General features: G+C 47.3%; 1 protein-coding gene across 9 annotated transcripts in view; it reads right to left on the bottom strand.

Annotated features, from left to right (window-relative positions):
* The window catches only part of rad17 (RAD17 checkpoint clamp loader component), a 101,549-nt gene that overhangs the window by 61,141 nt on the left and 12,791 nt on the right, over positions 1 to 27,617 (bottom strand). For all 9 annotated transcript variants that reach the window (XM_085909007.1, XM_085909003.1, XM_085909004.1 and 6 more), the window contains exon 4: positions 22,433 to 22,565. In XM_085909007.1, coding sequence (XP_085765133.1) covers positions 22,433 to 22,565 — 133 coding nt within the window. The remainder of the gene's footprint in view (positions 1 to 22,432; positions 22,566 to 27,617) is intronic.

Below are 27,617 nucleotides of genomic sequence, written 5' to 3'. Positions count from 1 at the left end.
GCAGACCTCGTTACATCCACAGAAGTACCCATCGTAACTTTGTTTTCTCCCAACCTGCCCATAACGCTATTCCATCCATCTGCTCCTCCACCGCCCGATATCCCGTCGCATGTCCAACACGTCATCAGAGACCCGGCACACTTGGATCTTATTGTAGCAACCAAGCGGGGCTGCAGTACTCCAGGTGGCCTGAAAAACATGGTGTGGAGTCCACTCTTACACGGAGCGGGCTCCGACTCAAGACAGACACCGGGTTGCCGGGAAAACACGGAATGGACATCTCTCTGGCACGGAACGGACTTCAACACGGAGCAGCCCCGGGGTGGCCAGGACAAAACGAACTGGATTTCACTCCAACACACAGTGGACTGCACTTCATGTGGCACAGAAGACGTGGAGTGGATTTCTCTCTTCTTCGCCCCCTACCTAAACGCAGCCCCACATCCACAATCAAAATGGATCTCCTCAACATCCAAGCACTCACCCGTAAATCATCATTTATTCACAACCTCATCCTGGACAAAGGCTTAGACATAATGTGCCTGACTGAGACCTGGCAACCACCGGATGTCTATCAATTCCTCAATGAAGCCCGTCCCTCTGGTTATAAATACATAACTAAACCCCGCAGCACTGGCCGTGGCGGTGGCCTTGCTGTATTCCATCGTCTTGATCTAGAGCTGTCCCCCCTCCCTCTACCTGATCACTCCTCATTCGAATCCCTTGCATTCAAATGTAAACCTCCATATCCTGTCACAGTTTTACTTATTTACCGCCCTCCTAAACTAAACCCCGCTTTCATTCCAGAACTATACGATCTACTCACTACACTCTGTACCTCCACTTCCTCTAATTTAATCATATTAGGTGATGTTAACATCCATGTCGACACCCCCTCCCGCCCCCCTGCCTCTGACCTGTTGCAACTATTGGACTGTTTACACCTCACTCAACATGTAAATGTCCCCACCCATGACAAAGGGCATACACTTGACCTTGTCATTTCCTCATCGGCCATAAGCAACCTACAAGTTCACGAGGTTGGTGTGTCTGACCACAAACTTATTCAAATGGAACTGCCTTTCCCACGCCCCCTCTCCAAACCCAAGCGGCAAATCTCTTTCAGAAATTTCAAATACATCAACCAAGACACTTTAGCACAGGACCTCCTGCTTCTCTCCTCCTCCTCCGCGACCTTTCCATCAGTCAGCAAGGCAGTGGACCATTACAATAACTCTTTGGCCAAACTTCTAGGTATCCACGCCCCCATAAAAAACAAAACAGTCACTTTTTCACGCTCAGCCCCCTGGTACACCAGTGAGCTGCGGCTGATGAAGTCAACTGGACGCATCCTGGAGCGTCGTCTCAATGCCTCAGGTCTGACCGTGCACAAACAGGCCTATAAAGAACATCAGAAGGCCTACTCAAAAGCCCTTGGGATTGTACGTGCCCAGTTCTACTCCAACATCATAAACAATACCCCTGGAAACTCAAAACAGCTATTTTCAACCATCAACCACTTTCTCAAACCCCAACCCACCACTCCAACGGAATCCTCAGAGGTAGTGTGCAATAACTTTATGACCTTCTTTACTGCTAAGGTTGACAACATCGGCATCCAGCTCCTCTCCTCTTCTGGCCCCTCCACTTCACCTCCACTCCCCTTCCTTCCACCTGGGTCAGTCCAGCCTCTTCGCTGTTTCTCCCCTATCTTGCAGTCGGAGGTAGAGGACATCATCAAAAAGATGAAACCCTCCACATGTGCCCTGGACCCTTTCCCCACAGCCCTCATTAAACATCAAAGCTCAGCCATCAGTCCCCTAATAACCAATGTCATCAACCTCTCACTCCAGTCTGGCTCTGTACCCCCTGCATTGAAGACAACCATTATTACCCCCCTGCTCAAAAAACCCTCGCTTGACCCGGACAACCTTGCCAACTACAGGCCAATATCAAACCTCACGTTTCTCTCCAAGGTTCTGGAAAAAGTGGTAGCTGCCCAACTTCACGCCCATCTCACCCGCAATAACATCGCTGAGAAATTTCAATCCGGTTTTCGCTCCTGCCACAGCACCGAAACAGCCCTTGTTAGGGTCACCAACGACCTTCTCATGGCTGCCAATGCAGGCTCCTCGTCACTCCTCATTTTGTTGGATCTGTCCGCTGCATTTGACACTGTCCACCACAACATCTTCCTTAACCAACTTCACTCCACTGGATTCTCTGGCACTGCTCTAACCTGGCTTCAGTCCTAACTCTCGAACCGAACCGAGTACGTTTCCCTGGGAGGGAAAAAAATCAGACACACACACAGTCACCTCCGGTGTCCCCCAGGGATCTGTACTCGGTCCTACCCTCTTCATTTTCTACATGCTACCCCTTGGCAATATAATCAGGAAGTTCGGCATCTCATATCATTGTTACGCGGACGACACCCAGCTATACCTCAAACTCAACCCCCCGCCCTCTGCAACCCAGCCTCATCCATCTCCCTCATCCATCCTCTCACTGTGTCTGGAGGAGATAAAGGCGTGGATGAATCTCAGCTTCCTACAAGTCAACAGCGATAAAACCCAAGCCATGTTATTTGGCACTCCCCATCAGATCCATACCTGCCCAATCACAAGCATCTCATTCGCCGGTCACACAATCCCCCTCTCAGCCACTGTCACCGACCTGGGTGTGATACTGGACTCTCAACTCAACCTAGAGTCACACATAAAACACATCTGCAAAACCTCCTTCTTCCACCTCAGGAACATTTCCAAACTCCGCCCCACACTTACCCTGACAGATGCTGAGAAACTTGTCCACGCCTTTGTCTCCTTCAGGCTAGACTACTGTTACGCACTCCTCATCGGGATCCCTAGCAAGAGCCTCCAGAGGCTCCAGTACATCCAAAACAGCGCTGCTAGGATCCTGATGAGGGTGCGGAAAAGCGACCACATCACACCCATCCTCCGTTCTCTGCACTGGCTCCCCATCAAATTTTGAATAAATTATAAGATCACCCTCCTCACTCACCAGTGCATCCTCGGACATGCTCCCGCATACCTCAAAGAACTCCTTGCCCCCAAATCTGCCACCCGAAGCCTCCGCTCATCCAATTCTCACCTTCTCCATGTCCCCAACACCAAGCTCCGCACCATGGGCGACCGGGCCTTCTGCCATGCAGCCCCCACACTGTGGAACTCCCTCCCCGACCACCTAAGAGCACCCCAATCCACTGACTCTTTCAAAACCGGACTTAAAACTCACCTCTTTACTTTGGCATTTCTGTAATTTCTGTTTTTAGATCCTGGTTGTCGTCCAGTTGTTTTATACTTGTCCTTGATTTTTAGTCTTGTTTTTACTTGCCATGTAATACTTTGAGATTCCTCCGAATATAAAGTGTGTTATAAATATAATTTAGAATTATAGGCGAAGGCGAAGGCCTTCACACTATTGTTATTCTACTTTATTTTTTTTTTATTAGTGTGAAGGCGAAGGCCTTCACACTATTGTTATTCTACTTTATTTTTCTTATTATTATTAAACAATTTATTCCTCCCACTTTTTTGACACCTAACTAGTCCCACATGCTTTAACCGATTCACCCCATTCCAACTTTCACACGTTCCAAAAATTCACGGCATGATTGCTAGTATTTTATTTGTTCATAACATTTACCGTTTTTGCATAATTAGCAAATTTGTGCCTTAAAATCCCCCATTCATTCTTAATGGCGCATTCAACACGAGCCATGCTTCCGAGCGAGTTCGAATTTTGACATCTGACAACTTTTATCATGATTTCTTTCCTTAACTCATTTATTTAACTCGTTTATTTTTTATTTATTTATTTTTCATTCATTCATTTATTTATTCATTTAATTTTAATTTAAAAACATCATTTTACCAAACGTCATTTACCATTTTTATTTCTCGTTTAATAGCATCATTCCACCACAGCAACACTAAGTCGCTGTTTAGCTCAGTAAGTAGAGAAAGGCGCTTTCAACACATGCCATTTTGAAGAGTGAGATCGAATCCCACTTGGCCGTAATTTTTTATTCATTCATTTTTCATTCATTCAATTTTAACACATTTTAATAATTTATTCCATTCATCATCATCATCATTAATTTACCATTTTTATTTTATTTAATCATCATTATTAATTTACCATTTTTATTTCATTTAATCATTATTTCGAGTCCCACAATAGTGTGAAGTGCCTTCGCCTTCACACGCAATTTCTCCAGAAATTGCCAATTCTAGTTATTATTATTAAACAATTTATTCCTCCCACTTTTTTCACACCTAACTACTCCCACATGCTTTAACCGATTCACCCCATTCCAACTTTCACACGTTCCAAAAATTCACGGCATGACTGCTAGTATTTTATTTGTTCATAACATTTACCGTTTTTGCATAATTAGCAAATTTGTGCCTTAAAATCCTCCATTCATTCTTAATGGCGCATTCAACACGAGCCATGATCCCGAGCGAGTTCAAATTTTGACATCTGACAACTTTTATCATGATTTCTTTCCTTAACTCATTTATTTAACTCATTTATTTTTTATTTATTTATTTATTTTTCATTTATTCATTTATTTATTCATTTAATTTGAATTTAAAAACATCATTTTACCAAACGTCATTTACCATTTTTATTTCTCGTTTAATAGCATCATTCCACCACAGCAACACTAAGTCGGTGTTTAGCTCAGTAAGTAGAGAAAGGCGCTTTCAACACGTGCCATTTTGAAGAGTGAGATCGAATCTCACTTGGCCGTAATTTTTTATTCATTCATTTTTCATTCATTCAATTTTAACACATTTTACACATCATCATCATCATTAATTTACCATTTTTATTTTATTTAATCATCATTATTAATTTACCATTTTTATTTCGTTTAATCATTATTTCGAGTCCCACAATAGTGTGAAGTGCCTTCGCCTTCACACGCAATTTCTCCAGAAATTGCCAATTCTAGTTATTATTATTATTTAAGTTGTCTTTTTGCGTGGACATTGATGACAATTGATGAGACCATCCAGCAGAAAACGTCCCAGATTCAAATTTCACCCACCTATAGACAATACAGATGCAGAGGAAAAGTAGTTTATGAAGCTGAGGTGAACACAACAGAAGAGCTCTCACGAGAGGAACAGGGGGGTTTGAGACAGAGATGTGACAGCGGAAATTGGCAAACATGTCACGTGGGCATCCACTTTTTGGTTTCCATATGATGTATTTCATGTGCCCTCTTTGCATCCATTGCAGCCTGGTGATCCTGAAAGGGGGATCCTTCCATCTGTGGTCCCTTCTCAAGGTTTCTCATTTTTCCCCTTGTAGGGGTTTTTTGAGTTTTTCCTTGCCCTTTTGGGAGCCTAAGATCAGGGGATGCTTTGAGAATTATTGTCAATTGATTGTCTATGTGAAGCCCTTTGAGACTGCTTGTGATTTAGGGCTATACAAATAAACTTGACTTGACTTGACTTGACTTGACGTTGTTTAATTGGACAGAGACAAACCAAACATTACAGGAAAAATTGGAAAAGTACCAGAGAAGGGTGTGGAGGAAGAAAATTGAACAGGTAAAGGAAGTATTGGAGTTAGCCCCACCAGACAGAGAAGGGACATGTATTCACCAATGTAAAGAGGATGGACAGTTTGTAGTTGCTTCATGTCATGGACAAAAGAAGTTAACATATGGAGAAATGTGGTTGTTTTATTCTCAATGCTTAGGGAATGAGTTTGGTTTGTCCTCGGTTGAGAGGGCATTGGAGAGTCACGGCATACACTCAGATCACTACGGGAGTCACTCCTATAAATAATAATTGGCTTTTAATGGCAGAACAAGCTGCTAATACTACTGGTGAAGATTGTGTGGTCTGTCTCAAAGCAAGAGTCGTGTTAAAAGTTGTTCCAGCTGCAGTAGAATTACATGAAAGTAACCAGTGGTAACTGTTTGATTTATGATGATATTTTCCCAGTCGTAGGCTTGGAAAAAAGAAAGCCCATTTTTGACAACCATGTGACTCAACAAAATATGACATGTTTAAAGTTAAAGGGAACCGGCATAAGTATTGGGACAGTAGATCCCACATGGTGCAAATTCAATTTGTCACTGACTGTAACCTCTCCTCTCTCTTGTGCAGACATCTGGTTGTGGTGTGGTGATAACAAATTATATGATCACTTGCCGAAGAATGCATCAGGTATCTGTGCCCTCGTGTCTTTGATAATGCCTGTGGTGGTTGTCCCCATTGAAATACAGAATCTCAATTGGGACTTGGAGTCCCCACTGGCGGAGCTCCTGAAGCGAGCCAAAAGAGACGATTTGCCCCCGTGGTTGAGTGACGACGATCCAACATATATTGACGCTATAGGAGTGCCCCGCGGTGTACCATATGAGTATAAACTCGTTAATCAAGTGGCCTCTGGATTCGAAAGTATCTTCCTATGGATCACCCCCAATAAAAATGTACACCGTATTAATTAGGTTCATTACAATGTCCAACAACTGGGTAATTATACAGCTGAATCATTTGCCGGAGTTCATGAACAATTGGCCGCAACGTCGTTAATGGCGTTCCAAAATAGAATTGCGTTGGACATGCTATTGGCTAAGGAACATGGTGTGTGTGGAATGTTTGGTGATGCATGTTGTACTTTCATCCCAAACAACACGGCACCAGGGGGCCGACTGACCAAGGCGTTGGAAGGACTAAGGACACTGAACAAAAAGATGAAAGGTCATTCAGGTGTACACACCGATATTTGGTCTGATTGGATGAAAACGTTTGGAAACTCGAAAGGGCTCATCATGTCTGTGCTTGTTACTGTGACTATTTTTACTACAATTATGATGTTATGCGGTTGTTGTTGTATTCCATGTATTGGATCACTCACTGTTCGATTGATCAAGAAAACCGTTGGCCCGTTGCCACCGATGGGCCAATATACCCTGGTGACTCAACATGAGCCGCGGGGGGAAGGAAGGACCGCGCTGGTAGCTGTTTGGTAGAGTAACCGGTAATGGCCTCATGAATGAGGTCATGAGAGGGAATCAAGGGAAATGTGCTTTCAGCAGTTTGCAAACATATTTTTTTAAGGTTGTGTTAAACTTATAATCATATCAATATAATATCTAGTATTGGAGTGGTCGTGTGGATTGGTGGGTGGCGAAGAATGTGCAGGCAAACTGCATGAACTTGTTTTCTTTGAAGTGTTGTGGAACAGGCCCAGACAGGGAGTACCGGACGAAGGGAGTACCGGACGATAACACCTCAAGGTCGGTGAGAAATAAGAACAACAAGTCCAGGTGGTCGGGCTTAGCGGGGAAAAAACCCCAACTGCCTGACTACAGCGATAACACCTAGATGGGGAGGAGATGGCCATCGACCAATCATCCCACAATCTTTTGCATGTTTTAATCTTCATATTGTGTTTCTTCAAAACTGGGCAACCCGGAAGAATGTGTCGTCTTTTGGTGGTCACAAAAACGCACCAGTTTTAGTGTGAGGGACCCGGGACCCAGGCCTGTATTAGTTCGATTTGTCAGGAATAAACAATTGGTAAATTTGGTCTGATTGATCTACTGGTCTTCTCTTTGACAGAACGAACTCACAAAATTGTTAGGTGCGCCAGTGTGTGGATTGGGACATAGCAACTCGTGTTAAATGTTGATCGCAATTTGGAGTCAGATCAATAGCTAAAATCCGTATCCTAACTGTGTATTTAAACACCGTTCTCCCGGGACTTTTAAAGCGGCGAAGTAGCGTATTCGTGAAAGGTAAAACACGAAGTAGCGAGGGATTACTGTAGTTGGTGAAAGTGTATAATTTCACCGTTGCAAAATTGACACAATTAGTCCAATCTGAATAAACCGCCCACGGTGGCTCAGTTTTTCAAAAAAAAATAGTGGGGCATGAATAAGTTCCTACAGAGAGGAACCCCTGTTACCAGGAACTTAAGGTTCTTGGGCTTTTTTGTCTGAAAGCCACAAAGGTCATACTTTAGATCTTGAGCTTGCTTTTGGTCTACTGGTCTCAAATTTGAAAGTTTTGCACAATGCTCTCTGATGTAGTGTTTACCTGTGATGCTGTTGAATCTCCTGTTAGTGATTGCAGCCGTTGGCATTTTAACCCTTTCACAGTTAGTTGCTTTTATAAATGCCTTTGATCTGCTTTGTGTTCCATTTTCAAACAAAGGAGATATTAGCTGTTGGTTCCACTCATCCTACCATAATCTGGGGCTCCAGTAAAAACTGTGTGGTCAAACATTAGACCTGAGCCATGGTATTACAGTAATCCCTCCTACTTCGCGGCTTCAACTATCGCGGCTTCGCTGTATCGCGGGTTTTCAAAAATGCGTAAATTAATTATTTTATCGCAGAAATTTCATCATTTCACGAGGTTTCGCGGCCACTTGAGTTTCTTCATTTTCCTTTAATAATGATAGCTTACGTTTAAAAGTCGTTTTCTTGTTTTGAAATGAATAAATTAAAGAGTCAGTACAGTATACTTTATCGTCACATGTGACTTCAGGGCGTTCTCTCCACCGGCGGTGGCCTTCATCTGGACATAGCGATACACTGTTAGTCTCGTCGCTAAGGCATGAATGCGGAGCGCACAGTCCATTGATATGAAAGTCCCCTAGCAGCGAGCTGGTTGATGTCAGCGATAAAAATAGAATATCTTCCAAGAATAGCTCAAAAAAATCTAGTTTCTATTTCGCGGAAATTCCCATTTCGCGGGTGGGTCTGGAACGTAACCCCCGCGAAGTAGGAGGGATTACTGTATTAGAACTTTCGTATCTAATCAAGAATGCCAGAAAGCTGAAGGCTGGTAAAAAGACCCAAGACTGCTGATGTTGTTACCAAAGAAACGTTAGAGGCCAAGAGGCAACACCTGCTGAACTTTATTCAGAGAAATTGTCATAATCAATGTGTTCAATTTAAAATTATTGATTCTGCACTTAAACCTCAACACCCTGTTTGCACTGACTCTTCCCCTGTATTGTACAATAGATTTGCATTGTTCTACATTGACAAAGTTGCTATAGCTAGGGTTCTCGTTTCAAATGTCCCCTTGACTATTCATGTCCATGTTCCGTGTTCTGTGGTGTTAAAATCCTGTGAAGCAGTTTACTTGATGTTTTCAGAGGATGTGATTCAGCTGGACGTGTCAATTGACATGCATCACAACTTTGGATCATGACTACTCAATATGCGTTTGTAGGAAAAATCAGAAATAAATCTGACTTTTATTTATTTAGCTTGCTTAGTAGATAAAGACAAAAACTTATTTACATTAGTTGTGTGCAAGATGCAGCAGTTTATACCTAGAACAGCTAGAAGTGTCAATTGATGCAATTGAACATTATAGCATGCACAATATGGTTATCCATATAACAAAGTGCAACAAAGTGTAATAAAGTGTAACAAAGTTCTTTCACAAGCATTAACTTGCATGTCTGTGCTTGTCCCTAATATCAGACAGCCTTATCTTTTCAGGCGATGCAAATTTTAGCCATACATTTTCCAAATACAGGAAGTTTGCGAATATCACGGACGGTTACAGTTCTGTTGCGGCTACATCCTACTTTTATCTGACAAGTCACTCTAGTTGTCGATTGTCCCGTTGATAATGACGCTGCCATTGGTACGGGATTCCTGGCTGACATCTCAGCTGATGCCAGTGATGTAGACAGCTCACGTAAGAATTCCCTGCGTGAGATATTAGTTGCTAGTGACTTGCCGGTAGATTATGCATAAATTGACTCAATCCTTATCTAGAATGTTGAAGAACACTGCAATTGGCCATCTTCTGCATCTGTCGGCACATTGCGTCAAGCACGTCGACTCCAAATTTGTTGCTGTTGTAATACAGGATCGATTCTGGCTTCTTTTTGCCATCTGTCTGGTACATAGAACCTTTGTGCAGAGTTGACAGTGGCACAAGAGATTTAGAGGGCTTTGATTGGTATCTGACCAACTGGATGGAGCCAGACCTGTAAAATACTGACTCGTGAGTGGCCATCTTTGAAGAGTTTGGACTCTATCTCCTGTTCCATCGCATGGCGCCAACTATTGATGCTCGCTTTTCCATAAGCTTTAATGCCTGGTCTTTGCTTGTGAAAAAGTTGTCAGTGGTGACGTTGCAGCCACGCCTAAAGTACGGCTCCATAAGTGTCATCACTACATGTGTCCCCAAACTGTTGACTCTGTTCATCCTTTCCAAGATATGGCTTCACACCGAGGCAGTACTTTGTTCCAACTTCAGCTAGGACCCAAAACTTGATTCCTGAACAGCTTTTATTATTATAACATTTTTATATAACAGCGTACAAGTGTACATATGTTTTTAGAACTCTATTATTATAAAAATGTTTCTATAACAAGGTACAACACTGTAAATATGTTTTTAGAACTCCTATTATAAAAAAAAATGTATAAAAAGGTACACGTGTCCGCACTGCAATCGTGTGGGCACTCCCTGCCTTCTGCTGGCGTGTGGGCAACTTTCACGCGATAATTCCCCAAATTAGAAAATTTATTTTCCATCCATCCATTTTCTGAACCGCTTTGTCCCCACGGGGGTCACGGGCGTGCTGGAGCCTATCCCAGCCGTCATCGGGCAGTAGGCGGGGCACACCCTGAACCGGTTGTCAGCCAACTGCAGGGCACACAGAGACGAACAACCATTCGCACTCGCACACGATTTAGAGTCTTCAATCGGCCTACCAAGCATGTTTTAGGGATGTGGGAGGAAACCGGAGTGCCCGGAGAAAACCCATGCAGACACGGAGAGAAGATGCAAACTCCACACAGGGAGGGCTGGAGGTGGAATCGACGGCGGACGTGCTACCCAGTGCGCCACCGTGCCGCCCCAGTTTTATTTTGAATTTGATTTTTTTGGGGGGGGAAAAAAATCCACGATATAGTGAAACCGCAATAAATGAACCGCGATGTAGAGAGGAATTACAAAACCGATCGGTGTTTTGTTCATTTAATAAGTGTTTGTCAGACAGTTTTATGTGTTTGTCTGATCGTACCATCTTGCGCTACAAGTACAGCAGGCAGGTTCTGCTCGACATCGGCGAAAGCGAGTTTTGCGGCATTTCAGACTTTGAGACGGGGACATTAAAGTCACTGGGACTGCTCCGGCCTGAATCATCGCCGGACTCGTCTGCTACTCCTTCCCCGGACAAGCAGCGTCGGAAGCGGTGTGCGAGGAGGCAGAAGAGGGGAAAGCGCGGAGGCGTCCGGGCCAGGCTAGCGGCGAACCCAACTCGCCCGGCCGTGCCTTCCACTCTTTCTGCGAATGTCCGGTCGCTGGACAACAAGATGGATTACATTCGTCTGCTGAGATCCACGAACCGGGCAGTGAGCAAGTGCTGCATGCTCGTGTTCACTGAAACTTCGCTGAATGTCAACATTCCGGACTCTGCTGTGCAACTGGAGCGGCTGGCGTGCTTTCGAGCAGACCGGGCAATTGAAGAAGGAGGGAAATTGCGTGGAGGAGGTATATGTGTCTACATCCGCGACGAATGGTGCCGGGACTCTGTAGTGGTATGCAGGCACTGCTCGCCACTGGCGGAGTTTGTGATCGTTAAGTGCCGTCCTTTTTACCTACCAAGGGAGTTTACTGCGATTCTGCTTGTCGCGGTCTATATCCCGCCTTCCAACGTTGGAAGTGACAGGATCACGGCCTTTAATGAACTGTATCGGGCTGTCAGTGATCAGCAGACGGCGCACCCTGACGGTCTCATCATCTTCGCTGGTGATTTTAATCATGCTGACCTGAAGTCTGTCTTCCCAAAGCTTCACTTCCATTGCGACAATCGGACGGACATTGAGGAGTATGCTGACTCTGTGACCTCTTACATCGCTAAGTGCATTGATGATGTGACCCTCACAAAGTACGTCGTCACTCGGGCTAACTGGAAGCCAGGGCTGACAGGGGCTGTCCTTGGGCTCCTGAGGGCCAGAGACAAAGCCAACAGGGCTGGGGATGCAGCGAGCGTGAGATCAGCAAGGGCGAAACTGTCCAGGGGCATCAATGTTGCGAAAAAAGGCGTTCTCTTCCAAGATTACTGCTCACTTCAAAGACAGAAAGGATGCTCGGAGCCTGTGGCGAGGCATACAGACAATCACGGACTACAAGCCCGCGCCGCAGAGCTGTGAGGGCGACGTCCCTCTGCTCAACGAACTGAACCGCTTCTTTGCTCGCTTCGACGCTCAGAACGCCACTTGCCCGCTGAAGACCGCTCCCCATCCGGACGAGCAGCCTCTGTGCCTCTCTGCCGTTAGCGTGAGGAGGACGCTTGCTGCTATCAACACCCGTAAGGCGGCGGGCCCGGACAACATTCCGGGACGGGCGCTGAAGGACTGCGCTGAGGAGCTGATGGATGTCTTCACGGACATCTTTAACATTTCCCTGCAGCGGGCCGTCGTCCCGTCTTGCTTCAAGGCTGCCACCATCATACCTGTGCCGAAAAATCCTGTTCCCTCCTGCTTCAATGACTACCGCCCTGTGGCGCTGACCCCCATCGTCATGAAGTGCTTTGAGAGGCTTGTCTTGGCGCACGTCAGATCTGTTCTTCCCCCCACCGTGGACCCCTTCCAGTTTGCCTTCCGACCCAATCGGTCCTCTGAGGATGCCATCTGCTCTGCCCTCCACTCTGCCCTCACCCACCTGGAGAACAGGGACTCGTATGTGAGATTGCTGTTTGTGGACTTCAGTTCTGCATTCAACACCATTGTTCCACAGCGTCTCATTTGCAAACTTGACAAGCTGGGCCTCAGTACCTACCTTTGCAACTGGCTACTGGACTTCCTCTGTCAGAGGCCTCAAGTAAAGCGTGTGGGTGACAGTGTCTCCGGCAGCATCACGCTGAGCACGGGTGCCCCTCAAGGCTGCGTGCTCAGTCCGCTGCTCTTCACCCTGCTGACGCATGACTGCACTGCGACCTACAGCAGCAACCACGTGCTGAAATATGCCGACGACACGACTGTGGTGGGTCTGATCACCGGTGGCGACGAGACTCACTACAGATCGGAGGTCGACCTTTTGGCCGCTTGGTGCAGGGACAACAACCTTCTGCTGAACGTCAACAAGACCAAGGAGATTATCATTGGCTTCCGGAAGGGTCACGCCCACCATCTGCCGCTGACCGTCGACGGAGCTGTGGTGGAGAGAGTGAGTAGCACCAGATTCCTGGGGGTGCACATCAGTGAGGACCTCTCCTGGACCACCAACACTGCGTCGCTGGCGAAGAAGGCTCAGCGCCGCCTGTACTTTCTGCGGAAACTCAGGCGGGCAAGTGCTCCTCCCGCCGTCATGACCACATTCTACCGTGGCACCATTGAGAGCGTCCTCTCCAGCTGCATCGCTGTGTGGGGTGGTGGCTGCTCTGAGTTTTGTGTAATGTGTCTAGTCACTGTGGGATGGTGGGAAACGTAATTTTGATCTCTTTGTGTCTCTTGACGTGAAGAAATTGACAATAAAGAAGACTTTGACATTTGGTCAGATTGACTTCCATTAAAAAACTCAATTTTTAGTGTACAGTTAACCTGCTGTATTACCACCATTTCCCCACAATTACTGCATACCCTGCTGACACATGACTGCATTGCAACCTACAGCAACAACAGCGTAGTGAAGTTTGCTGACGACATGACTGTGGTGGGTCTGATCACCGGGGGCGACGAGACTCAATACAGGTCAGAGTTTGACCTTCTGGCCACATGGTGCAGGGACAACAACCTCTTGCTGAACATCAGCAAGACCAAGGAGATTGTTGTTGACTTCCGGAAGGGTCACACCCAACACCTGCCACTGACCATCGATGGTGCTGTGGTGGAGAGAGTGAGCAGCACCAAATTTGTAGGGGTGCACATCAGTGAAGACCTCTCCTGGACCACCAACACTGCATCACTGGCAAAGAAAGCTCCGCGCCACCTGAACTTCCTGCGGAAACTCAGGCGAGCAAGGGCTCCACCAGCCATCATGACGACATTCTACCGTGGCACCATTGAGAGCGTCCTCTCCAGTTGTATCGCTGTGTGGGGTGGAAGCTGCACTGAATACAACATGAAGGCCGTGCAGCGCATAGTGAACAGAGCTGGTAGGATTATTGGTGCTTCACCCCCCCCTCCCTGAAGGAAATTTACACCTCCCATCTCACCCGCAAGGCGACCACGATTGTGAGTGATGTGAGTCACCCCGCTCACACTATGTTTGATCTATTGCCCTCTGGGAAGAGGTACAGAAGCTTGTGCTCCCGCAAGACCAGAATCACCAAAAGCTTCATACTCCAGGCTATTAGGATCCTGAACTCTCTCCCCCCTCCACCCCGGGCTGCATAACGTCCTGGCCTTTTGGGCCACGTTGGTTGCCTTGCACTACTCCTCCTGTACTTTTACGCTGTATTCTGACTGTCTACCGTATGCACAGTTGCTCCATTTCAACCATGTTGCTCTTATTTATTTATTTACCGTAATTTTCTGACTTTAAGTCGCGGTTTTTGTCATAATTTGGGGGGGGGGCGACTTATACTCAGGAGCGATTTATGTGATTTTTTTTCACATTTTCAAATCAAAAATCCGCGATGTAGTGAAACCGCGATAAACGAACCGCGATGTAGCAAGGGATTACTGTCATTTGAACTGCAAGTGACGTCACCCGTGCCGGTTATTTATATAAAAGGCAAAGGATTCGATCACGGGATGATGAAGATGACGAAGGGCCCCACGTACTACCGGCATCATTAGCGGCTTTGTTTGTAAGTTACACGGAGGACGAAGAGTTTGAAGTATTTAATGATTTGGAGTGACACAGAAGGTTTGAAAAATTATGGTTTTTACGCACGCCCGGTCCTTCTCGACGGGAACTCTCTTTCACCTCCGTGGATGGAAGTCAGGGGTCTGCGCTCGGCCAGGTGGCTGTCCGGGGACGGTGGATGGGGCTCGGACGGGGCTTTTACGCACGCCCGGTAGTTGTTGGCTCGTCGAACTCTTGTTTTGTTAAATAAAGAGCCGTTTACCAAACCCACGTCTTTCCTGGTACTTTATTAACACTACAATATAGTTATATACTAGATCTCTGCAGCGCACGCGTGGCATTGTTGACATAAAGAACGAGGAATTTGATCGATGGATTTAATGATTTGGAGTGACACAGATGGTTTGATAATATTGCTGTAATATGATAGTTATTTGAAATATACTTTACATATCGTTATGTGGGTCTGTAGAATCATTAGAAATGCAATTTACAACGGGTCTGACAGCATATGCGACGCATACGTGGCATTGTTTACATAAAGCACGATCGATGGATGTAATGAATTAGAGTGACAGATAGTTTGATAAACGTGTTATTTATGTAATACTTACTTGAATAACTGAATGTTACGTCAGGCCCGTTCTCAGCTCCTCGTTTGTGTATATGTCACGTTAGCATACCGTATCGTTCAGCCTGTTGTTGCTGATTCATGTCTGTTTTTGGTGTTGGATTTTGACAAATAAATTTGCCCCAAAAGTGCGACTTATACTCCGGTGCGACTTATATATGTTTTTTTTACTTTATTATGTATTTTATGGCTGGTGCGACTTATACTCCGAGCGACTTATAGTCCGGAAATTACGGTATGTATTTATGTATATATTTATTTATTTATTTATTATTCATTGCTCTTATTTATTCATTGTATGTGCCTTCTTATTTTTACTTTTTGTATTGTTTACTTGAATGTTTGTTTGTCCGTGGACCAATCTAATTTTATATACATTAAAGGAATATAAGAGTTTGATCTTAAAGTAGTTCATTAGACATCCTGTGTATGAGAGTATGAAACTGTAAAGTGCTGAGTGTGTGACGGTGGAGACAAAACAAGATATGTGGGCAAGGATGTGCACGAATGAAATGTTCCAGAACAAACAATAACGCAGGAGCAGCAAGGAGTACAAGATGACCCAGGGGCAGCTGGTGGATAACAACTGGGGACCCTGTATGGAAAACTACAACTAGGAGGAGCGAGCAAGTGATTCTGCAGGAGAAGAAAGACCAATAAGAGCAAGCTAAAGTTAAATGCAGTATACACATAGCCAATAGAATAATGACAGAATGCCTTTGTTGATGTGCCATTTGCATATTGTGTAGTATAATTAATGGCTGGGCAACTCGGAAGTAGAGTACGTCTGCTGGTGGCAACAGAGGCGTACAGAGGTGTATTGAGAGGGACCCGAGACCCAGGTGATGTATTAGATGTGTGTGTTAGGAATAAATCCACTCATGTGTGAAAATGCCGGCTTCCTGATACCTTTCTATTGCAGAACGAGCGCGCATATTGTTGGATGAGTGGCAGTTGGGTAAGGTCACAAATTGGAGTCAGATTAGTAACTCGAGTTCAGGTTAAATTAGAAATAAATTCCAACAATATACACCATGGAGCCTCGGTTTTCGAACGTCCCAGTTCTCGAACAAATCGGTATTCGAACAAAAAATCCGCGATTTTTTTGCTTCGGATGTCGGACGAAATTCAGGTGTCGAATCTCGCGAGATGAGCCGAGAGGACCCTCGTACAAACTGACTCCGTTCGTGATTACATTCTTGTTACTGTGAGGATAATCATGCCTCCAAAGGAAGTGGGAGCAGTATAGCCATCCTAAAACACAAAGACGCTCCTAAAGCAATGCGACAGTGAGCGTCCGGCGCGCTGCGGTTGCGCGATCGGACAAAAATGCGTAACTGAAAAAATGCTTAAAAAAGGTTTTTTTTTGCTTGGAACGGATTAAACCTTTTTGCATTATTTGGAATGGGAAAACATAATTCGGATTTCGAACCCTTCACTTCTCGAACAGCCTTCTGGAACGGATTGTGGTCAAAAACCGAGACTCCGCTGTATATGTAATATGTCTTGTCACCGTGGGATAGTAGGAAACGCAAATTCGATCTCTTTGTGTCTTGACGTGAAGAAATTGACAATAAAGCAGACTTTGACTTTAAATACTTCCAGTAGTGACAGAATAACAGCAAAACACGAAATGTGTGTTGTGAGGTCTTACACTCCCTTAACCACCCGGAGGAGCCAAAAACCTTTTCTTGCACTGCAATGTATAGCAATGGCTGCACATTACAAAAAATGTACCCCTTAAAAACTGATGTAATTGCGAGAAGAGGTGTGTGAGTGTGTATGTGTGTGTGTGTGTATATATATATATATATATATATATATATATATAGGATGCACCGAGCCACCTCATCTGGCTCCTCTCAACGTGGGGGAGCATCGGCTCTACTCCGAGTCTCTCCCGGATCACCGAGCTCCTCACCCTATCTCTGCGGAGGAAACTCATTTCAGCCGCTTGTATCCTGGATCTCGTTCTTTCGGTCACGACCCATAGCTCGTGACCATAGGTGAGGGTAGGAGCATAGATAGACCGGTAAATCGAGAGCTTTGCCTTTTGGCTCAGCTCTCTCTTTACCACGACAGACCGGTACAGAGTCCGCATTACTGCCGACGCTGCACCAATCCACCTGTCGATCTCGCGCTTCATCCTGCCCTCACTCGTGAACAAGACCCCGAGATACTTGAACTCCTCCACTTGGGGCAGGATCTCATTCCCGATCCGGAGAGGGCATTCCACCCTTTTCCGACCGAGGACCATGGACTCGGATTTGGCGGTGATGACCCTCATCCCGACCGCTTCACACTCGGCTGCAAACCACTCCAGTGAGAGCTGGAGATCACGGCCTGAAGAAGCCAACAGCACCACGTCATCTGCAAAAAGCAGAGATGCGATGCTGAGGTCCCCAAACTGGACCCCCAACGCCTCGGCTGCGCCTAGAAATTCTGTCCATACAAATTATGAACAGAATCAGTGACAAAGGGCAGCCTTGGCGTAGTCCAATTGCTCACTGGGAACAAATCTGACTTACTGCTGGAAATGCAGACCAAATTCTGGCATCGGTGATACATGGACCGAACCGCCTTTATCAGTTGGCTCGGCACCCAGTACTCACGAAGCACCCTCCACAGAACCTCCCGAGGGACACAGTTGAACGCCTTCTCCAAGTCCACAAAACACATGTGGACTGGTTGGGCAAACTCCCATGCACCTTCGAGGATCCTGCCGAGGGTGTAGAGCTGGTCCACTGTTCCACGGCCAGGACGAAAGCCACACTGCTCCTCCTGAATCTGAGGTTTGACCTCCCGATGGACCCTCCTCTCCAGCACCTCTGAATAGACCTTACCAGGGAGGCTGAGGAGTGTGATTCCCCTGTAATTGGAACACACCCTCCGGTCCCCCTTCTTAAAGAGGGGAACCACCACCCCAGTCTACCAATCTAGAGGCACCATCCCCGATGTCCACGCAATGCTGTAGAGGCGTGTCAGCCATGACAAGCCCACAACATCCAGAGCTTTTAAGAACTCCAGGCGGATCTCATCCACCCCCGGGGCCCCGCCACCAAGTAGTTTTTTAACTACCTCAGTGACTTCGACCCCAGAGATTGGAGAGTCCGCCTCAGAGTCTTCAGGCCCTGCTTCCACAACGGAAGGCGTGTCGGTGGAATTGAGGAGGTCTTCCAAGTATTCTCCCCACCGACTCATGACGTCCCGAGTCGAGGTCAGCAGTACACCATCTCCACTGTAAACAGTGTTGACTGTGTACTGCTTCCCCCTCCTGAGACGCCGGATGGTGGACCAGAATTTCCTCGAAGCCGTCCGGAAGTCATGTGCCAAGTGCACACATGGACACCCTTATGCTTGAACATGGTGTTCATGATAGAAAATCCGTGTCGAGCACATAAGTCTAACAAAAGAACATCGCTCGGGTTCACATCAGGGGGCTGTTCCTCCCAATCACGCCCTTCTAGGTCTCACTGTCATTGCCCACATTAGCATTGAAGTCACCCAGTAGAACGATGGAGTCCCCAGAAGGAGCGCTCTCCAGGACCTCCTCCAGGGACTCCAAGAAGGGTGGGTACTATGAGCTGCCATTTGGTGCATAGACACAAACAATAGTCAGGACTCATCCACCCACCCGAAGGCAGAGAGAGGCTACCCTCTCGTTCACGGGGGTGAACCCCAATGTACAGGTGCCCAGATGGGGGGGCAATAAGAATGCCCACACCTGCTCGACGCCTCTTACCGTGGGCAACTCCAGAGTGGAAGAGAGTCCAGCCCCACTCGAGAGGGCTTGTATCAGAGCCCAAATGTGTGGAGGCAAGGCTGACAATGTCTAGTTGGAACGTTTCTGCCTCACACACCAGCTTGGGCTCCTTTCCAGCCAGAGAGGTGACATTCCATGTCCCTAGAGCCAGCCTCTGCAGCCACGGATCGGACCGCCAAGGTTCTCCCCACCTTTGGCCGCCGCCCAGCTCACTTTGCACCCGACCCCTTTGGCCCCTCCTACAGATGGTGAGCCCATGGGAATAAATATATACGGTAATTTTCGTACTATAAGTCGCTCCGGAGTATAAGTCGCACCAGCCATAAAATGCACAATAAAGTGAAAAAAAAACCTATATGTCGCACCGGTGTATAAGTCGCACTTTTGGGGCAAATTTATTTGTCAAAACCCAACACCAAAAACAGACATGAACCAGCAACAACAGGCTAAACGATACGGTATACTAACGTGACATGTACACAAACGAGGAGCGGAGAACGGGCCTGACTATGCTGGTTTCACTCATATCTATCAGACAGGACACACAGTTATTCAAGTAAGTATTACATAAATAACACGTTTACGTTTACGTAACATAACTATATGTGTCACTCCTATTCATTCAATCCATCGATCTTGCTTCATGTAAACAATGCCGCGTATGCGCCGCATATGCTGACGTCGGACCCGTTGTAAGTTGCATGTCTAATTATTCCACAGACCCATATAACGATATATAAAGTATATTTCAAATAACTATCATATTACAACAATATCAAACCATCTGTGTCACTCGAAATCATTAAATCCATTGATCAAATTCCTCGTTCTTTATGTCAACAACGCCGCGGGTGCGCTGTAGAGATCTAGTATATAACTACATTGTAACGTTAACAAAGCACCAGGAAAGACGTGAGTTTGGTAAACGGCTCTTTATTTAACAAAACGAAAGTTCGAACGAGCCAACAACTACTGAAAATCCAGCCACGGAGGTGGAAGAGAGCTCCATAAAATAGGACCGGGCGTGCGTAAAAGCCATGTCTGAGCCCCATCCACCGTCCCCAGACAGCCACCCGACCGAGCGCCGGCCCCCGACTTCCATCCAAGGAGGTGAAAGAAAGATCCGTAGAGTATGATAGGGCATGCGTAAAAGCCATGTCCGAGCCCCATCCACCGTCCCCGGACAGCCACCCGGCCAAGCGCCAGCCCCCGACTTTCATCCACGGAGGTGAAAGAGAGCTCCCGTTGGGAAGGACCGGGCGTGCGTAAAAGCCATAAGTTTTTCAAACCTTCTGTGTCACTCCAAATCATTAAATCCTTCAAACTCTTCGTCCTCCGTGTCACTTACAAACAAAGCCGCTAATGGTGTCCGTGATATTGTGAAACCGCGATAAACGAACCGCGATGTAGCAAGGGATTACTGTCATTTGAACTGCAAGTGACGTCACCCGTGCTGCGCGGCGGTTGTTTACATAAAAGGTAAAGGATTCGATCACGGGATGACGAAGATGACGAAGGGCCCCACGTACTACCGGCATCATTAGCAGCTTTGTTTGTAAGTGACACGGAGGACGGAGAGTTTGAAGGATTTAATGATTTGGAGTGACACAGAAGGTTTGATCATATTGTTGTAATAAAGTTAAAGTTATTTGAAATATACTTTATATTCCGTTATATGGGTCATTGGAATAATTAGAAATGCAACGTACAACGGGTCCCACATCAGCATATGCGGCGCTACGTGGCATTGTTTACATAAAGCACGATCGATGGATTTAATGAATTTGAGTGACATAGATGGTTTGATAAACGTGTTATTTATGTAATACTTACTTGAATAACTCTGAATGTTACGTCGGGCCCGTTCTCAGCTCCTCGTTTGTGTATGTCACGTTAGCATACCGTATCATTTAGCCTGTTGTTGCTGGTTCATGTCTGTTTTTCGTGTTGGATTTTGACAAATAAATTTGCCCCAAAAGTGCGACTTATACACCGGTGCGACTTATATATGTTATTTTTCACTTTATTGTGCATTTTATGGCTGGTGCGACTTATAGTCCGGAGCAACTTGTAGTCCGAAAATTAAGGTGTATATATATATATATATATATATATATATATATATATATATATATATATATATATATATATCGTATTTTTGCTCCGGAGTATCAGTCGCATGGAGCGACCTCTGCAAGCGCACGCGCGGCGTTGTTGACATAAAGAACGAGGAATTTGATCGATGGATTTAATGATTTGGAGTGACACAGATGGTTTGATAATATTGTTGTAATATGATAGTTTTTTTAAATATACTTTATATATTGTTATATGGGTCTGTGGAATAGTTAGAAATGCAACTTACAACGGGTCCGACAGCATATGCGGCGCATACGCGGCATTGTTTACATAAAGGACGATCGATGGATTTAATTAATTGGAATAACACAGATGGTTTGATAAACGTGTTATTTATATAATACTTATTTGAATAACTGAATGTTACGTCAGGCCCGGTCTCAGCTCCTCGTTTGTGTATATGTCACGTTAGCATACCATATCGTTTAGCCTGCTGTTGCTGGTTCATGTCTGTTCTTGGTGTTGGATTTTGACAAATGAATCTGCCCCAAAAGTGTGACTTACACTCCGGTGCGACTTATATATGTTTTTTTTTTCACTTTATTGTGCATTTTATGGCTGCTGCGACTTGTACTTCGGAGCGATTTATAATCCGAAAATTACGGTAATTAAAAAAGGAATCAGGCCAGGTGCATTATTCAAAAAATACAACGCAGTCAAATAAACATCACTCAATACAGCAATTCATAATCCAGGGAGCTCCTGCATGAGTTGAACTTCTGCTTCACATAACTAAATGTTTCTTTAAGTTTGATCTTCTCGTGTTTTGTTTTATTATCTTTTGTTTTTTTTCAGCTCCAGAACACACTCGTCTACTATGCGATCTAAAACCAACCATATTACTATTATACTGTAGTTCCAACTGCAAAATGTAAGCATCTCTTTTGACGTCAACGTGTTGAAAACATAGTAAAAAAAAAGTGACTGGGCGTGTGAGTGACTCCTTGTTTTATATTGTTTGTTAGAAGCAAATTGATTTATTAAACGCACCACAACTAAAACACTAAGGTGTGTCTGCTCTTTACTCTCTGTTGGATGATGACAAATATATCAAAACTTACGTATAACAATACATTTGGAGAAATTTGTACTGAGCCTCATTGTTAGCCTCACCTTGCTGACTACACCAGACCAGGTTAGGTGGGTTGGTCCACTCCTGAATTCTGAAGCCCAGCTCGCGAGACAAAACGTGGATTGTAGCAGTTTTTCCACACCCCGATGGTCCTGATAGCAGCAGTAGTCCACCCTGCCAGGAAAACAGGCAATAACAGTCTGTTCACAGTCCGTTCAAACTACTCCCCACCAGACGGCGTTACAGAGTGCTGTACGCCAAAACCAGCAGACACAGAGACAGCTTCTTCGCCAAGGCTGTCGCTCTGATGAACTCACACCACTCATAGAGTCTCAGAGTCATTACTGTGCAATACCATCCTGCTCTTGACGCTTTATCTTTGAATTGTCAATATTACATGTACTATAGTCAAAGCCAAAGTCTGCTTTATTGTCAATTTCTTCACGTCAAGACACACAAAGAGATCGAAATTACGTTTCCCACCATCCCACGGTGACTAGACACAATACACAATACATACAAGCAAATCGCACAAAGAGTAAAAACGAGAAGGCACAGACAACGAATAAGAGCGATGAATAAGTAATGAACAAATAACTTTATCCTCATTGCTTCATCTTCTTCCGCTTATCCGGGGTCGGGTCGCGGGGGCAGCAGCTTTAGGAGGGACTCCCAGACCTCCCTGTCCCCAGCCACTTCCTCCAGCTCATCCCGGGGTATCCCAAAGCGTTCCGAGGCCAGCCGAGAGAAATAGTCTCTCCAGCGCGTCCTGGGTCGTCCCCGGGGTCTCCTACCGGTGGGACATGCCCGGAACACCTCCACAGGGAGGCGTCCAGGAGGCATCCTGATGAGATGCCCGAGCCACCTCATCTGGCTCCTCTCAACGTGGAGGAGCAGCGGCTCTACTCCAAGTCTCTCCCGGATGACCGAGCTTCTCACCCTATCTCTAAGGGAGAGCCCGGACACCCTGCGGAGGAAACTCATTTCAGCCGCTTGTATCCTGGATCTCGTTCTTTCGGTCACGACCCATAGCTCGTGACCATAGGTGAGGGTAGGAGCGTAGAACGACCGGTAAATCGAGAGCTTTGCCATTTGGCTCAGCTCTCTCTTCACCACGACGGACCGGTACAAAGTCTGAATTACTGCCGACGCTGCACCGATCCGCCTGTTGATCTCGCGCTCCATCCTGCCCTCACTCGTGAACAAGACCCCAAGATAATTGAACTCCTCCACTTGGGGCAGGATCTCATCCCCGATCCGGAGAGGGCATTCCACCCTTTTCCGACCGAGGACCATGGACTCTGATTTGGAGGTGCTGACCCTCATCCCGACCGCTTCACACTCGGCTGTGAACCACTCCAGTGAGAGCTGGAGATCACGAACTGAAGAAGCCAACAGCACCACGTCATCTGCAAAAAGCAGTGACGCGATGTTGAGGTCCCCAAACCGGACCCCCTCAACGCCTCGGCTGCGCCTAGAAATTCTGTCCATAAAAATTATGAACCCTTCACTGGGAACGAATCCGACTTACTGCCGGAAATGCGGACCAAACTACGGCATCGGCGATACAGGGACCAAACCGCCCTTATCAGTTGGCTCGGCACCCTGTACTCCCGAAGCACCCTCCAGAGAACCTCCCGAGGGACACGGTCGAACGCCTTCTCCAAGTCCACAAAACACATGTGGACTGGTTGGGCGAACTCCCATGCACCCTCGAGGATCCTGCCGAGGGTGTAGAGCTGGTCCACTGTTCCACAGCCAGGACGAAAGCCACACTGCTCCTCCTGAATCCGAGGTTCGACCTCCCGACGGATCCTCCTCTCCAGCACCCCTGAATAGACCTCACCAGGGAGGCTGAGGAGTGTGATTCCCCTGTAATTGGAACACACCCTCCGGTCCCCCTTCTTAAAGAGGGGAACCACCACCCCAGTCTGCCAATCCAGAGGCACCGTCCCCGATGTCCACGCAATGCTGTAGAGGCGTGTCAGCCATGACAGCCCCACAACATCCAGAGCCTTTAAGAACTCCGGGCGGAACTCATCCATCCCCAGGGCCTTGCCACCGAGGAGTTTTTTTAACTACCTCAGTGACTTCGACCTCCGAGATTGGAGAGTCCGCCTCAGAGTCCTCAGGCCCTGCTTCCAGAATGGAAGGCGTGTCGGTGGAATTGAAGAGGTCTTCGAAGTATTCCCCCCACCGACTCACGACATCCCGAGTTGAGGTCAGCAGCACACCATCTCCACTGTATACAGTGTTGACCGTGCACTGCTTCCCCCTCCTGAGACGCCGGATGGTGGACCAGAATTTCCTCGAAGCCGTCCGGAAGTCATTCTCCACGGCCTCGCCAAACTCCTCCCACGCCCGAGTTTTTGCCTCAGCAACTGCCGAAGCCGCGTTCCGTTTGGCCATCCGGTACCTGTCAGCTGCCTCCGGAGTCCCGCAGGCCAAAACGGCCCTATAGGACTCCTTCAGCTTGACGGCATCCCTTACCACCGGTGTCCACCAGCGGGTTCGGGGATTGCCGCCACGACAGGCACCAACAACCTTACGGCCACAGCTCCGGTCGGCTGCCTCAACAATGGAGGCGCGGAACAAGGTCCACTCGGACTCAATGTCCCCCGCCTCCCCCGGGACGTGGGAAAAGGTCTGCCGGAGGTGGGAGTTGAAGCTCTTCCTGACAGGGGATTCTGCCAGACGTTCCCAGCAGACCCTCACAGAGCGTTTGGGTCTGCCAGGTCGGACCGGCATTTTCCCCCACCATCGGAGCCAACCCACCACCAGGTGGTGATCAGTTGACAGCTCCGCCCCTCTCTTCACCCGAGTGTCCAAAACATGCGGCCGCAAATCCGATGACACGACTACAAGGTCGATCAACGAACTGCGGCCTAGGGTGTCCTGGTGCCAAGTGCACACATGGACACCCTTGTGCTTGAACATCGTGTTCATTATAGAAAATCCGTGTCGAGCACAGAAGTCCAATAATAGAACACCGCTCGGGTTCAGATCGGGGGGGGGGGGCGTTCCTCCCAATCACGCCCTTCCAGGTCTCACTGTCATTGCCCACGTGAGCATTGAAGTCACCCAGTAGAAAGATGGAGTCCACAGAAGGAGCGCTCTCCAGCACTTCCTCCAGGGACTCTAAGAAGGGTGGGTACTCTGAGCTGCCGTTCGGTGCATAGACACAAACAACAGTCAGGACCCGTCCCCCCACCCAAAGGCGGAGGGAGGCTACCCTCTCGCTCACCGGGGTGAACTCCAATGTGCAGGCGCCCAGCCGGGGGGCAATAAGTATGCCCACACCTCCTCGACGCCTCTCACCGTGGGCAACTCCAGAGTGGAATAGAGTCCAGCCCCTCTCGAGAGGGCTTGTACCAGAGCCCAAACTATGTGTGAAGGCAAGTCCAACAATGTCTAGTCGAAACCTTTCTGCCTCACACACCAGCTCGGGCTCCTTTCCAGCCAGAGAGGTGACATTCCATGTCCCTAGAGCCAGCCTCTGCAGCCGGGGATCGGACCACCAAGGTCCCCGCCTTTGGCCGCCGCCCAGCTCAGTATGCACCCGACCCCTTTGGCCCCTCCTATAGGTGGTGAGCCCATTGGAAGGGGGACCCACGTTTTTTTTCGGGCTATGCCCGACCGGACCCCATGAGCGAAGGCCCGGCCACCAGGCGCTCGCCTTCGAGCCCCACCTCCAGGCCTGGCTCCAGAGAGGGGCCCCGGTGACCCGCGTCCGGGCGAGGGAAAACGACATCCATATATTTTATTCCTCATAAGGGGCCTTCTGAGCCGTGCTTTGTCTAAACAAACAACCTAAATCAATAAATACAAAAATGGATGAATAAGAGGAGCAAAGTAGAGCAAGCGCGCATACAGCAGTCAGCCAGAATATAACGCAAAAGTACAGGACGTTATGCAGTCGAGGGTGGAGGGGGGAGAGAGTTCGGGATCCTGACAGATTGGAGTATGAAGCTGTTGGTGAGTCTGGTGGTGCGGGAGCGCAGGCTTCTACAAATACACTGTGATAATACACTGCTCAAAAAATTAAAGCAACTGTTTTTATATCAGGGTATGGCATGAATTAAATTACACTTATCTGATAAGGTTTAGGTCAGGTACGTGGCAGAGGGGGTTGTTAATCAGGTTCAGCTGCATCGGTGTTGATGCACAAGCTTCTGTACCTCTTCCCAGAGGGCAGAAGATAAAACAAAGAGTGAGCGGAGTGACTCACATCACACAATCGCGGTCATCTTGTGGGTGAGATGGGAGGTGTAAATGTCCTTCAGGGAGGGGAGTGAAGCACCAATAATCTTACAAGCTGTGTTCACTTTGCGCCGCATGGCCTTCATGTGGTATTTACTGCAGCTACTACATCACTCACAATCGTGGTCGCCTTGCGGGTGAGATGGGAGGGTTAAATGTCCTTCAGGTAGGGGGGTGAAGCACCAATCATCCTACCAGCTGTGTTCACTATGCGCTGCACGGCCTTCATGTTGTATTCAGTGCATCTTACACCCCACACAGCGATACAACTGGAGAGGACGCTCTCAATGGTGCCACGGTAGAATGTGGTCATGATGGCAGGAGGAGCACTTGCTCGCCTGAGTTTCCGCAGAAAGTACAGGCAGCGCTGAGCTTTCTTCGCCAGTGACGCAGTGTTGGTGGTCCAGGAGAGCACCCTCAAGAATCTGGTGCTGCTCACTCTCTCCACCACAGCACCGTCGATGGTCAGCGGCAGGTGTTGGGTGTGACCCTTCCGGAAGGCAACAACAATCTCCTTAGTCTTGCTGACGTTCAGCAGGAGGTTGTTGTCCCTTCACCATGTGGCCAGAAGGTCGACCTCCGATCTTTATTGGGTCTCGTCGCCCTCTGTGATGAGACCCACCAGAGTTGTGTCGTCGGCATATATCAGCACGCGGTTGCTGCTGTAGGTTGCATTGCAGTCATGCGTCAGCAGGGTGAAGAGCAGCGGGCTGAGCACGCAGCCTTGGGAGCCCCCGTGCTTAGCGTGATACTGCCGGAGATTGTGTCGCCAACACGTACTACCTGAGGCCTCTGACAGAGGAAGTCCAATAGCCAGTTGCAAAGGTAGGTGCTGAGGCCCAGCTTGTCGAGTTTGCAGATGGAAACACTGTGGAACAATGGTGTTGAATGCAGAACTGGTCCACAAACAGCAATCGCACATACGAATCTCTATTTTCCAGGTGGGTGAGGGCTGAGTGGAGGACA

The sequence above is a fragment of the Syngnathus leptorhynchus genome, chromosome 4, assembly GCF_054491065.1.
Source record: "Syngnathus leptorhynchus isolate UIUO chromosome 4, UIUO_Slep, whole genome shotgun sequence".
Taxonomy (NCBI): domain Eukaryota; kingdom Metazoa; phylum Chordata; class Actinopteri; order Syngnathiformes; family Syngnathidae; genus Syngnathus; species Syngnathus leptorhynchus.
Note: the sequence above shows the minus strand (reverse complement) of the source record. Positions and strands in the feature narration are given on the sequence as shown.